Source organism: Vitis riparia, unplaced genomic scaffold (assembly GCF_004353265.1).
Source record: "Vitis riparia cultivar Riparia Gloire de Montpellier isolate 1030 unplaced genomic scaffold, EGFV_Vit.rip_1.0 scaffold540_pilon_pilon, whole genome shotgun sequence".
Taxonomy (NCBI): domain Eukaryota; kingdom Viridiplantae; phylum Streptophyta; class Magnoliopsida; order Vitales; family Vitaceae; genus Vitis; species Vitis riparia.
The window spans coordinates 33,409-47,591 of record NW_023269697.1 but is presented as its reverse complement, the minus strand read 5'-3'; the positions used below and the strand labels follow the sequence as shown (position 1 = coordinate 47,591).

Genomic DNA, 14,183 nt, shown 5'->3' with positions numbered 1-14,183 from the left:
ATTTTCATGAATAAAATCATATTTAGAAACTTAAATATAACACTATATACTTATTATATATAATACGAAGATTCTCAACATAATCCTTATATTTTGAATTATTAATTAAAACACTTTATCATAAAACACCTTAATTTTACTGTAAAAATAATTAATTTTTAAAACAAATTTATAAAAAAAGAAAAAAGCTAGACATGTTCTTAAATTTTTAAGGATAACTAAAGGCTGACCAAATCCGGCAAAAGCACGTGAGAAAAAGCTTTCACAAGCAAAATCAATCTAAGGCGTTACCTTTATTGCTATTTTTCCTTTTTATCCCAATGTAGGCAGTGAAGTAGAATTTTTCTGACTCTGGATTCTTTGGGCAGTCCCAAGATTTGGACTCTAAGGAGTCTTGGGTCATGGGGAGAGGAGCCGAGCCTAAGGATTCATGTCAAGTTAAATTATTTGCAAAGCAGAAAGGTTAGACATTGGAAGCAAAAGGGCGGTGAGCACAGCTAGAAAAAGTGCTTTATCGACACATGCTTTTGTTAAAGAGCAATATTATATCTTTCCACGAGTTTAGACACTTTCCTTCTCTTAAATCATAATATGTGGATATCACAAATATTACTTTACGTGTCACTGACTCAATCCCAGAAGTATTCATGACCAAAGATCTCTTTTTTAATCATAAGGCTTAATTAATAATTTAGTAAATTTAATAATCATTTTTTTACAGATAATTCTTCATGGGAAACTCATGAAATGACATGTAAACTGTTTTGTGAATTGGGTATAGATTGATTATCAATAATTATACCCGAGGAAGCATGGAAACCCAGATTCAAACCGACATGCCACGTCCCTCCAACTTCTTTAATGGTACGTATGGTCACTTTATATTGACTCTCAAGCACCAGGACAGACAGAGCCAAGTTGCATTCACATTACAAATCATTCAATCAGATCAGCAAATGGGCAATCAATATACCTCAAAGGCTCCTTTTTCTCCATCTATAAATAGGGGTTACTCGCGCTTCACTCATCCATCCCTCCAGCAAACAATCTTCTTTTGAGTCTCTCATCGCTTCCCAGTTTTCATTTCCCTAAAGCAATGGCTTACTCCAAGACGTTTCTCCTTCTGGGTCTTCTATTCGCTGTTGTCCTCATCCTCTCCTCTGAGGTGTCGGCCAGAGAGCTAGCCGAGGCTGCACATACCCGTGAGTTTCCCACTTTTTTTTACACACTTATTATATCAATTTACAGCTGATGTACTGTGACTAATTCAACTAATCCAATTTTTTATTTTTATTTTTTATTGTTCTAATGACAGAAGGGAGTGTGGAAGACTCTAAGTACTGGGGACAGGGGCATGGCCATGGACATGAACACGAGCATGGCCACTGGGGACATGGACATGGGCACGGCCACGGCCACGGCCATGGGCATGGGCATGGGCATGGACACCACGGCCATGGTGGTGCTGGTGAGACTTTGGAGAATGAAACTGAAGCTGGCGAGAATTAGATAGCATTTCTAGCTGCTGTATTTTCACGCCCATGGGTGGAAGTAGGTTGTGTGGTTTATTATGAGTTTGTATGTGAATAAGGCATGTGCTTGTCAGTGGTTGCCACCAATGTTCCTCTAGGAAGATGGTTGTGTTGCTTTGACAAGATGTTAAAGCATGTGTGAAACTTGCAGATGTCAATTATCCTGAAATTAGAACTTTTTCCAAGTCCTTTGTCTCTATAAGCAAAGTAAGCAAAATAAGTAAGGTAAAAAGCAGAAAGATCAAACAGGATTTCTCTGCATAATTAAGTATCTCCATTGATCTTTTTTAAATGAAGACTAAATATTTGTGGGTTCAGACCTCTTTACAGGTATTTGTGGGTTCTGGATTTCATTGTTCCATATGCTCTTACTTCTCATTGAAAATAAGCTTTAAGTTAAATTGATAATTAATAATAAGTTTTAAGATAATAGAATTTAATTTAAAATTAATGATCTTAAATCATTAAATATTAAGTATGACCATATTAATCCCATCAAACAAAGTAGTGGGCCATATATGATTTGCGTTTACCCATAATTGAATATTGATTAAATTATGTTTAATATAGTGAAATACGTAGATAGAAATGAACAAGTAAAGTGATACAGCTTTTTTCTAATAGACATAACAAGGAAATGAATACAAATAGTATTTTCACCATCATATTGTACAAAATCAAATACGTGGGAGAATCCATCCAAAGGAGCAACACAACAGAGTTAGCGATAAGCTTGAAGAACACTCGTAAAGTTCGTGGACATAAGGACAAATATAAGATGACGTGAGAGAGGACATCATCATTTTTATATCTGTCACTTGAGTAAAGTCGAGTCATAAAGAATGCCGCCCAATAGATGTAGGGCACCAGCCCATAAACTGCATGCATATGAAGTTGAATTTTAAAGCTCAACCCCAGCACCTATCAGCTATGGGTCGGTCACTCTCAATTTTTTGGGACTTGGTGAAGTGAGCAGGGACGTATGCGATGCATAGGACATGGTTGGATATTAATTTGCATGAAATTTTTGAGCTCCAAGCCTGCAACTTGACATGGTAATATGTAAACACTGAAAAGGAAATGTTAAACTAACATATGATAATTACCAAATAAAAGATTTGGACGGTTTAATATGTGATAGGAGACTAAAGAATTAGGTATTGAAAATGGTAACTACGTGGATCCAAAGAATTAGGATTAGAGATGGCATTACGGCAACTTAGCTTTATCCTTGCCCACTTCATTTTGCAGTACTCTACAGAGAAGAACAAATTAAGCTGGTCCTATCCTACATCGACATGGTCTTCGGGCCACTACCCCATGTAATAGCATATTGTCCAGATGGCAAATTTTGATGGCTTAGAAGAATTTGTGAAACTTCTTTTGTGGCTGCTATTGCGGGAAATTAATCAAATGGGAGCATTGTGGGCTGTCTGAGTATAGTTTTTCTACATTTCCTTTTCTACACTTGTATCCAAAAATCACCTTCTCTGGTATCCTTCTATTTGAGGACTCCCGAGTACTTTTTCTTCTTTCCCAACACCTTATCCCTTTCTCAACATTAAAAGCCATAGTCTGGAGTTTATCAGGGTTGAAACCCTCCAAGTTTTGCAACCCCACTAAGAGGGGAGCTTGCAAATCACAAGACTATTATTTGTTAGATTAGTTAAAACTGATGAATTTTAACCTGTTTTGTGATTTGGGTGTAGATTAATGATATGAAGGAGGCATCAAAAGTAACAGGTTGAAACAAACCGACAAGGCACGTCTCTAGAATTTCTTTAATGGTATGGTTAGACAAAATCTTCACTCTGACACACCAAGACGAGAACGTGTACCCATTCACATTAGGAATCATTCAATCGCGTCAGAAAATGGACAATCAGTCTCTCTGAAGCTCTCCTTTTTTCCATCTATAAATGCGGGTTACTCCCACTGCACTCACTCATCCATCCCTTGAGCAAACAATCTTCTTGTGAGTTTTTTTCAGTCTTCGTTCCCCCAACAAAATGGCATACTCCAAGGCTTTTCTCCTTCTTGGCCTTCTGTGTGCTGTCGTTCTTGTCCTCTCCTCTGAGGTGTCAGCTAGAGAGCTAGCTGAGGCTGCTCAAACCCGTGAGTTCCCCACTCTTTTAGACACTTTGTATGCGTCACTTGCTACTATGCACATTCTCTTGAGCTGCACAATAGCACATGCCAGTCAATGGTGTTTTTGCTCTAACTGATAGATTAACAAATAAGCAAAGTACCTTTCTAATTTTAATTAAACCATGGATATATCTTGGAGAATTTCCTCACCACTCCTTAGCAGAATCAATACCGTGACTAACTAATAACGCCCTTTTTTTACTCTTTCTAATGGTAGAAGGGAGTGTGGAAGAAGCTAAACACTGGGGACATGGACACTGGCATGGACACTGGGGACATGGAGATGGTCATGGTCATGGCCACAGGCATGGACACCATGGCAAACCCGGACATGGTGGTGCTGCTGAGACAGAGGAAAATGAAAGTGAAGCAGGCGAGAATTAGGCAGAAGCACTTCTAGCTGCTGTATGTGCACGCATACACCGTGCAAATAAGGTTGTGTAGTTTACGTAAGTTAGTGTGTCAATAAGGCATGTGTGATCAGTGGTTGCCACTAGAGTCCCTAAGTAAGATGGATGTATGGGTTTGCCAAAAATATTATAGAATCATTATGTTAGTTTATTAGCCTGAAATGAGAACTTTCTCAGGGCTCCTTTGCATCTGTTTTTGGCTTTTAATACCAAGAAAAAAGTTAATGAAGCAGAAAGAATATGGAGATTCAAATTAACCAATTTGCCACGTCTCTAATTTTTCTCCATTTTCTTCCTTGACGTGACTCAAACATATGAGAGAAAACGTTGATTAATTCTCTTTCACATGCAGCTAAGTACTTGGCGTAATCTCAATGGAATATTCCAATTCACTAGATACCTCTAAAATGAACACTTCCGAATCAATCATGTGAACCCACCGGACGGTCTCTTACTCTCCCAGTCAATACAAATCATTTTAGCAGTCTTTTACCTTATTTTATGTTTGGAAAATGGCTTTCTCTAAAGCTTCTCTTCCTCTTGGCCTTATGATTGGTGTTGTGTGTTCATCATCTCCTTTGGGTTTTCAGCTTGGGAGTTAGCTGATGCAGCAGCCCAAACTTAAAGAGTCTCTATGAATTGTTTTTTTCAACAGGCTCAATGATATCCTTTTATATATAATTTAACATTTTATTTTTAAATCATGAAACTCTAGAGGATGCCAATTAGGATGGTGGATATGGACATGGCTACTGGCACCATGGCCAAGGTCATGGTGGTGCTGGAGAGGAGATGGCAGATGAACCAGAAGGTCGCAGTTAGATTGTTCATCCTTATTGGTACTGTACAACAACATGGGGTGGATGATTCAGCATAGCTGGGCTTTATCTATCTCTGTGTTTTCTCATGTTGTTTCTAACCCTTTGTGCAATATGTTAGAGTGCATATCAGCACATGATATATGCAAAATAATCGAAGTAAATGTTGCTGCTTGTGAGGATCTCTTGTCAAAGTATATATAAGAAAATATATACTTGAATAGAGATTAGTTAGTGAGAATCAAGTTTGAAAAAGAATTATGAGGTTGTTTGATATGAGGACAAATGAAAGAACAATGACGTGAGAGGTGACGCAACCATAAGCATGATATATACTATAGGACTTAGGATACATCCCCGTGTAGAAATGTAGGGCCCCAAGTCCCTGAGTTGCATGTGAGGTTTAACTTAGGGCTCAAAGCCAAGAGCCATCACGCTCACCCTTGGGTCACTCAGCAGTATTCTCTTCAGGACTTCGTGACGTGAGGAGGGACGTATGCAATGTACATGAGTGGTCGAAGAATTTTGCTATCAAAGAGATCATTCTGAAGAATAATTTTGAACCACAATATGACATGCTAATATCATTGAAGTTAAACCAGCAACTTTCTAAAAATATTGGTAAAAAAAAAAAAAAAAAAAGATTTAAAAAAAAAATCAAAAGAATTTTAAAATGATTATAAAATTTTCAATTTATTTCCATAAAAAGATCGTTTAAAAGCTTGTTCAATAATTCTTATCATTTTTTAATAAAATTTGAGATTTTTTTTTTCAAATAAGTATAAAATCATTTAAAAGTGATGAAATATTTTACATAGAAATTATCTATTATATAAAAATATCTCTAACATAATAAATATCTTAATATCTAAACTTTTAATGAATTGATGTATCAATTAAGAATTTGATATTTATCATTGTCTAAAGTTCAAACTATCATGAGAAAATTTTAAAATTTCAAATGATGGAAGAGAATATACCATGAAAAAAATTATTTAACAAAATATAAAATACAAAATGATAAAAAAAATTATAACATGGAAAAAAATTCAGATAAGGTTAGCATATAAGAAACAAAAATGATAAAAATAAAATAAAAGAAAACAATAAATAAAGGAGTTATTATATTTTCTCTTTAATTTTATTTAACTTAACAAAGTAAAGATTAATTTCACTCATTTAGATTAAGTATATTAAGTTCTTTGATGTTTGGATTAAATATACTTAGTCATTATTAACCTAACATTTCGGTAAATAACTTCTTTATTTTGAGTGGAAATACAAACAAATGAAATTAATAAATAAATAAGATTACGAAATGTATTTGATGAAATTTTAAATTAATGATGATCATGTATAATTCAAATTTTAAGAGAAGAGAATGAAATTAATTCTATAAAATAAATTTATTTTTATTTTTATTTAAAATTTATAACATTATTTTTATTTAATTTTTTAATGGTATTTGAAATGTAATTATTTTTTTATATTTTAAAAATTCAAAATTAAATTTATATTAGTTGGGGTTATTTTTTATTTTTTAAAATCTATGGGGAATAATACATAAGATTTTTAATTTTAATTTTAATTTTTACTTTTATTTTTATTTTTTTCTTACATACCAATTTTATTTGTCACCTATTATGTTGAGTTGTCTGAAGTCTAATTGTATTGTACATTGGAGATGATAAAAAGGAGATAATTCCAAATCACCACCCTCTTGTCACCTAACTTGAAGTTGTACATTTACCTAATCATCACCTAACTTAAAGTTGTACGCTTACCTAATCTAACTAAAATACTTAATCCTTAATGAATACCACAATCATCTTAAAAAATCTCTACAAAAGCTAAGAGCCTCGATCTAGAAAGTCTCTAAAACTATACGACACAAAACCCATGAGGCAAGAAGCTTATAAAAAGCCTTTAAATTCCTTCAAGTGAGGAGAGAGATAGAGAGTTGCATCTCCAAGCAGAACCACCTTCAAATAGTTTGAGAAAAACCTCCACATCTGAAAAAATTTGCAAAAACATAGAAAGAGTATTGTAAGCACAAGAATAATGAGAAGTCACATGTCATTCAATTTTTGTTTTGCACCAAAGTAGAAGAAATAAAAGAAAACAATTTCTTGGAAGCTTCATAATCAAGGAGCTTACAAATAGCTTCTCCCAACCAAATTAAAGAGGGCAAATCCTTCTCCTCTATTGAATCCCTTTCTATATCCACCAAACATATGAATACAAATTCAGTTAGTCATGAAAGAATTTTAGTACCTTCATACGGGTATAGTGTACGTAACTCTTATTGAGAGGAAACCACTATAAATCCTATCTGTGCTTTACCCATTCCATGCATGACCCACATACCCGTTCTCAATCCTTCATGTGGGATCGAATTTAATCATTCTCCAAAAGGCATTATTGGTCATGCAGCTGGCAAGAAAAATAATTCTCTCTAACCTCTTTGTTATAAGGTTACATTAATGACACAATAGAGTGCTTCAATTAGTTTTTCTTTAACAATCCAGTAACGTATCGACATGAATAAGGATCAATGGAAGAGATGTGAGCAGGGACGCAACCATAATATAGGAATTAGAATCTAGTACCTAATTAAGCCTTTGAAATGAATGCAAGTTAAGGATAAATTTAAGTTCAAATTAACCCAGCCAAGGCCTATCTCCTATGGGTTACTCAATACCATTATTTGGGATATATGCAATATTATTTCCTGATCATTGAAGGAATTCTGTAATCAAAGATATTATGATGATATTTTTGAACTGCAATAGTATAAAGTAATGTCATATTGTGGAGAATTTTGAATTAATGCGAGCAAGCTTAGTGATGTTTGAAAATTATTTTTTAAAAAAGTTTTAAAAAACAGTTCTTAAGAATAAATTTTTAAAATTGTTTTTTAAAGTTTTGTGGAATAAAAATTTGTTTGAAAATTTAAAATGTTTTTAACTTGTTTTTAATATTTTAAATTAGTTTTAAAAATAATTTTAATATCTAATACTTTATTTTTAATTATTCTATATATTTGTATAATTATTATTCCTAAATAATTCTTAAAAAATAAGTAAAATTAAAAAAACAATTAAAATATATCTTTTTAAAATACCATATTTTATATTTTAAATTAAAATAAAATTTAAAAAATGGTTTTAATTATTAAATAATTTTTTTAAAAAAAATTAAAATTATTAATGAAAACAATTATTTATAAGCAGAAAGAAAAAAAAAATGTTTTTTTAGTGTTCCACTATCAAAATTCTAACTATGTATATATATGTTTGACCTCCCTAAACATCGAAATAAATGCCCACCAACAGGATATTGGTAGGTGTATGTAGTACATCTAAAAGAACAAGTAATTGAAACTTTTTTCCTTTTCCCCGATTTACTCTCTCTTTCTCTCGCCTTCCATTATGAACTTTTGCAATAGGTTTTTGAGAGAGCTAAGAAAATTGAATCCCACGAACGTGAGAGTCCCAACAAAAGTGACTTCTTGCAAAACCATGTGAATAAAAGCTTTACTGCTATGTTTGGTTTATTCTTTGGAGCCTCATTCTACAGTCCACAGAAGCCCGCAAAAGTGGTTCTACACCAACATATTACTAGCAATTACCATGTGATTATGGAACCTCTTTTGTGGCAGTAAACGTATTGTGGGTTGTGAAGTATAAGTTTTTTGCTGCATCCTGGGCTTTCTGGACAGTCTCAACTCCAATATATATACATAAGGTTCAACTTTAAAGGCTATAAAATAAGGTTTAAAAAGTACTTATAACGATAACTTGTTCTTAAGGTTGTACAGATTGCTTCCTACAAACATAGATACATATGGGATAAATATTTGGTGTTTATGCATAAATGGTATGGGCTCCTTAGACAAAATGTTGAGTTTTACTCATAGAAGGCAAGGGGCATTTACATTACAAATCAATCAATGGGACCAGAATGTAGACAATCAATCTTTCAACTTCTCTTTCTATGCATATATACACAGGGGGTCTTCACGATGCTTGCACTCACCCATAAATCCCCTATCCAACAATGTCCTTTTGAGTCTCTCCTTAGTCTCCTAAGAAAATGGCTTTCTCTAAGGCTTTTTTAGTCCAGGGCCTTCTCTTTGCTGTTCTTCTCATCCTCTCTTAAGGTTTCAGGAAGAGAGCTAGCTGAGGCTGCTCAAACCCGTGAGTTTCTCGCATTCTTAAACCTTACTTTTTGCCTTTCATCTTTGAATCTTTGCCACCATGCATGCGCCCACATAGTCTTGATCAGCACAGCACACCCCAATGCCAGTGAATGGTGTGTAAAATGTTCACCAACTTTTCCTAGTGTCTCACAATATTTGCAAGCATTCCAGTTGAGGCTTTCTGCCAAATCAAGCGCCTCTAGTCCTGTACATCATGCCACGGAGGACATCATGCCACGTGGCAGATGGGTGCTCAGGTGTGGCTGCTGCCCCTTCCCTTTTGCCCTGGAGGGCTGCCGCCCGTCCGTTCTTTTCATGGCGATTCCGGCTATCTCGGGCGACGTCGGCAGCCAAGAGGGGTCTCTTCACGAAAAAAATTAATATATTTTTTTTATATATAATTTGGGATTTTTAAAAAATAAATATTAATTTTTTTTCAAGGGAACTCGTCCCATGAAGAGACGACTTCCCTTGAGAATTTTTTATTTATTTATAATTTGAGATTTTTTAAAAAAAAAATATTAATTTTTCATGGGAACTCGTCTCTTTGATGATTTTTTATTTATTTATAATTTGAGATTTTTTTAAAAAAAAATTATTATTTTTTTTCATGGGAACCCTTGAGGATTTTTTATTATTTATAATTTGAGATTTTTTTTTAAAAAAAATATTAATTTTTTTTCATGGGAACTCGTCTCTTGAGTTCCCTTGAGGATTTTTTTTTTAATTTTTTTATGGGAACTCGTCTCTTCAAGAGACGATTTCCCTTAGGTTTTTATTTTTTTATTTTTTATAATTTGTAATAAATGTTAAAAAAAATATTAATTTTTCTTAATGGAAATCGTCTCTTCAAGAGACGATATCCCTTTTGAATTATTATTATTTTTTAAATGGAAATAAAATCGTCTTTTGAAAAAGACGATTTTGGTTTTAAAAAAAAATTATCTGTTCACCCCCTCTCCTGGGTGGCAAAAACTGCCATATATTTGTAATAATTTTTTCTACTACAATAATTTAAGAATAATTTTTTTAAATTATCGTACTGTTGAGAAAAGTCCTATACATGCGCTGTATAAGACATGGCTGGCTAATTCCAATTTCCAACTACGTTATTGAAGTGAGTGATTTTGGAACTTTAAAATGATATGACAGACATAGTATAGCATTTTTTCTTAGAAGGGTCGAAATCCATACATTCTATGACTTCTGAAATATGTTGGAGAGGGCTAGCTATTAATATTACTGCTAATATATAGTGTATATATGGTCCCCACCAGTACTTCAAGATAGAAAATTGAATCCCCGAAAGTGAGATCGACTCTCAACAAAACCACGTGAAGAGAAGCTTTACGACTGTAGAACTTTTCCAAAGTTTTTCTTTGTTGCTATCTTTGGTTTAATCCTTTGGAGCCTCATTCTACAGTATCAAGATAAGAACAGAAGTGGTCCTCCATCAACAAGTTATTAGCAATTAACCATTGGCTATGTTGAGGCCTTACGTTCCAATGATCCATGTAACTGTCAAATGGACGCACACTTTCAATCAAGATTGAGTTCTGATTCAATTGTCCCTGTAAAAGATGTCTGGACACGATGTGAGAAATTTATTAGGTTAAAAAATCATTGCTACAAAAAAAATACAAGCTTCGTTTCCTTGGAGCTTGTAAGAAACGTCAAGTTACTGCAGGAAACACATTTAGGAGTCATGGATGGTGGAAGTATAGCTTTGATGCTCCTGGACTTTCTGGACAGTCCCTTTGGACTCCTAAAAGAGTACTCTTCAGTCACTAAAGAGGACAGAAAATTCATATTGTCCGATATGTGTCAAAATCCACTCGTAGAAAGTGGTTGTGGCATCGTTTTGGATCGCCATATAGATGGTTTTGATTCTTGTCTACTTTTCTATGCTAGTAACTTTTCTTACCCTCAAAAAGTATTAATTTTATTTTTTTACAAATTATAATTAAACTTTGAATGCCTTTGCATGGTTTATTTCTCAATTTTTATGCCAAAATTTTTGGTACATTTCTTGGTCAATATCATATGTTTATATATCATTAATTTGTTCTATGTTAACGTTAGAAGTATTTAATATATTTAGTTACTATATTATAATTATATATATTTATTATTTAATTATTATATTAAAATTATTTTCTTTTCTTTCCTTTTAGAAGTAAAGGTAAATTAGTCTTTATTTTCTTTTATTAGACTTATTTAGATTGTAATGATGTTATATCTATTTAAAAGAGAATTGATAATAAAAAATATTAAATTTTCTTTTCTTTTCTCTTGGTTTTCTCTTTGAATTTGTTTTTGAATTTCAACATGATATCAAAGTCTAGTTTGGCAGGAGGCCATAGGTTCAAGCCACCTCTTCACATCTTTAATGAGACTTTTGATTTGTAATTTCATAAAAAAGAGTTTAATCTTATACAATGTTTTCATATCTGTTTGATCGTGAGATATCATAACGGGTGTTTACATCGTTCTTTTTGTGTTTGATTATAATATTTGATTTTGTATTCATTTGTTAGATATAACTCCAAATTCTATTTGTTTCTATTTGTTGGATATGAATTCAAAATTCTACCTATCTTTCTTTCTTCTATGTTGTTGGATATGCATCCAAATTCTCTTTGTCTTTATTTATTGTATATGAATTCAAATTCTCTCTGACTTTATCTGTTGGATATGAATTCAAAATTTGTCTATCTCTTATTTTATTTCTCATTATTCTATGGTTTTATGTCTTCTTCTATGGTTTTGTCTTCTAATATCTCTATTCATTGATTCCTCATTTCTTGATAAGTTTTATGTTGACTTCTAGCTTTCTTTACTTGATGGTTTAGTTTTGTGTCTTCTTCTTCTTTTTATTTTTTTTTTCTTTTTTCTTTTTTTTTTTCTTTTTCCTTGATAATTTTAGTTTTGTCTTATAGTACTTTTTCTTTGAGCATATGCCTTTTCTATTCCTATTGAGTCTCATGATGTCTTTGTGTTAGAACTTGTTCACATTGGTCATTTTTGGAATGATACAAAGAGTTTCAATGCAAATATTGATATTTGGTACTTCAATTAAACGGTACAAAGTTCGATTCGTTGCTAAGATATTTTCTCAGTAGTATGATTGCAAAGTTATTTACTAAGTCACTTATTTTCACAATTTTTATTTTTATTAGAAAACTTTCAATGCTTCTTGTAACTGTATCGTGAGTTTGTGGGGCATGTTAGATGTTTTTAATATATTTAGTTACTATATTAAAATTATATATTTAGTTACTATATTTATTTAGTTATTATATTATTTTTTTCTTTTTAAAATTAAGGGTAAATTAATCTTTATTTTATTTTATTTTATTAGACCTATTTAAATTGTAATAATGTTGTATCTATTTTAAAGAGAATTCATAATAAGGATTCTTAATTTTTTTTTTCTTTTTGAATATTTTTTGAGTTTCAACTAGTAAAAGTCTTAAGCAAGCCAAGTTGTTCAAATTGTAATTATCTTTATTTCTTTGATCAATCACATTCCTAATATCTATAAAGACTGTGAAATTATCCTGTCAGTAATTCATTATTTGATGAGATGGTTAGAGTGACGAGAGAAAGTGATCGTTGTCATAAATTCATGTGGTCTTATCAACCCTACAAGAGACAAATGTTGGTGATGGTGCTTAATCATTTTGATTTGTCGTCTACGATGAGTCTTTAAATTCAAATTCATCTATTAATGTTGACAACTTCATCAGATCCACCCACTCATTACTTTGCATAATCCCATCTCTCCTTTCGTTATTTCAATCTCTACAATTTTTTCAAGTATATTTTCATATATGGCTTGAAATATTGCATAGAACACTTTCTATTTTTTTTTTTAAATATAATTTTCTAGAGCCTTTTAATAAATCTTTTTCTTTCTTTCATAATGCCTCAATTTTTTTTTTTTTCAAATCAATTACTTTGTTGTAGTCTTTATTCAATAGATTTCATAAATCTTGAAATCTAAACAATACCAACCTATATTTATAATAAATTAATCATATTTATGCTATAAGTCTAATTCATAATTAAAATAAGACTTATAAATAACATTACAAAAAATTCAATAAATAATAAACTTGAAAATTTCCAAATTCCTAAAATTCTTTTGATTTTACTTCAGGTGGGATTAATATTTTCAATATGTTAAACTTATTAAAAAAATTCTAAAATTAAAGTTATAGTTAAGGAGGGTTTAAGCCTTGTTTGGGATGACATTTAGCTATTGCTAAACTAATTAATATTGTATTATTTTTATGTTAAAAAAATAGTTAAATAAAAATTAGTTAAGAGTTTTATCCAAGTTAGGTCAGTCCTTTAAATGCTGGCTTTAGCTTTTGAAAAGCTCTCCCAAATAGGACTTAATAATAAGTGTCATTTTGGCAGGTTGCATGTTGAGTGGTATGAAGCCGCAAAGTAGGAAGATGATGGCGTTCACATTTGAATCATAAGAGTAAAGAACAGAATCTCCCAAATCAATTCATTATTTTTAAAGAAGTAATTACATTATTAAAACTCTCAAATCTACGTGAATAAATATATTTTTATAACAAAATCTCATAATAAAATCTTATTATAAGACACTTGTTCTATAATAATATTTCTTAAAATTATGCATATGCATGTTGCTCGTGGAGGAATCTATCCAAATAAATTAAGGTTGGTGGATACAAGACAAATATAAGTGACGTAAGACGGGACGTAATCAATCATCCAAGTGAAACCACGTGTGTGAACTGTGAAGCACAAGATTATAGGTTACTCACCCCTTCATCTTCATGTGAAGAAGAATTAATTTTGAATTTTATGCTCCAGCCCATGGCCTGTAACCTATTGGTGTCACTGTCAATGCTGTCCTGTTTCGAATTTGGTGACGCGAGGAGGGACGTATGCGATGTACGGGACATGGTTATATTATTATACCTTAATTATGTTCATTTGTACATTTACATATACAAACTTTTTCTTTTTTCTTTTCTTCTCTTAATTATTTATTTATTTTTTAGTTTTTATCTTTTACCTTTTATTCAGTTTT

General features: G+C 32.0%; 2 protein-coding genes across 3 annotated transcripts; both read left to right on the top strand.

Moving 5' to 3' along the window:
• Positions 1–1,021: 1,021 nt before the first annotated feature.
• Positions 1,022–1,851, top strand: LOC117910011 (glycine-rich protein DC7.1-like). Its single transcript, XM_034824063.1, has 2 exons — positions 1,022–1,202; positions 1,316–1,851. Exons 1-2 carry the CDS (start codon positions 1,097–1,099, stop codon positions 1,507–1,509), a joined length of 300 nt encoding a protein of 99 aa, XP_034679954.1. The 5' UTR covers positions 1,022–1,096; the 3' UTR covers positions 1,510–1,851.
• Positions 1,852–3,467: 1,616 nt separating this feature from the next.
• On the top strand, positions 3,468–4,281 carry LOC117910012 (glycine-rich protein DC7.1-like). Of its 2 annotated transcripts, none has more exons than XM_034824066.1 (2): positions 3,468–3,647; positions 3,901–4,281. In XM_034824066.1, the coding sequence occupies exons 1-2, from the start codon at positions 3,542–3,544 to the stop codon at positions 4,062–4,064; spliced, it is 270 nt and encodes an 89-aa protein (XP_034679957.1). In that variant the 5' UTR covers positions 3,468–3,541; the 3' UTR covers positions 4,065–4,281. The 2 variants fall into 2 exon arrangements, with proteins under 2 accessions (XP_034679957.1, XP_034679956.1); XM_034824065.1 differs by having other exon boundaries at positions 3,898–4,281.
• The last annotated feature ends 9,902 nt before the right edge of the window (positions 4,282–14,183 follow it).

Coding starts and splice junctions, on each gene's coding strand:
- LOC117910012 (XM_034824065.1), top strand. CDS start 3,542: ATGGCATACTCCAAGGCTTTTCTCCTTCTTGGCCTTCTGTGTGCTGTC. Junction 3,648..3,897: donor AGCTGAGGCTGCTCAAACCC/GTGAGTTCCCCA, acceptor TTCTAATGGTAG/AAGGGAGTGTGGAAGAAGCT.
- LOC117910011 (XM_034824063.1), top strand. CDS start 1,097: ATGGCTTACTCCAAGACGTTTCTCCTTCTGGGTCTTCTATTCGCTGTT. Junction 1,203..1,315: donor AGCCGAGGCTGCACATACCC/GTGAGTTTCCCA, acceptor TTCTAATGACAG/AAGGGAGTGTGGAAGACTCT.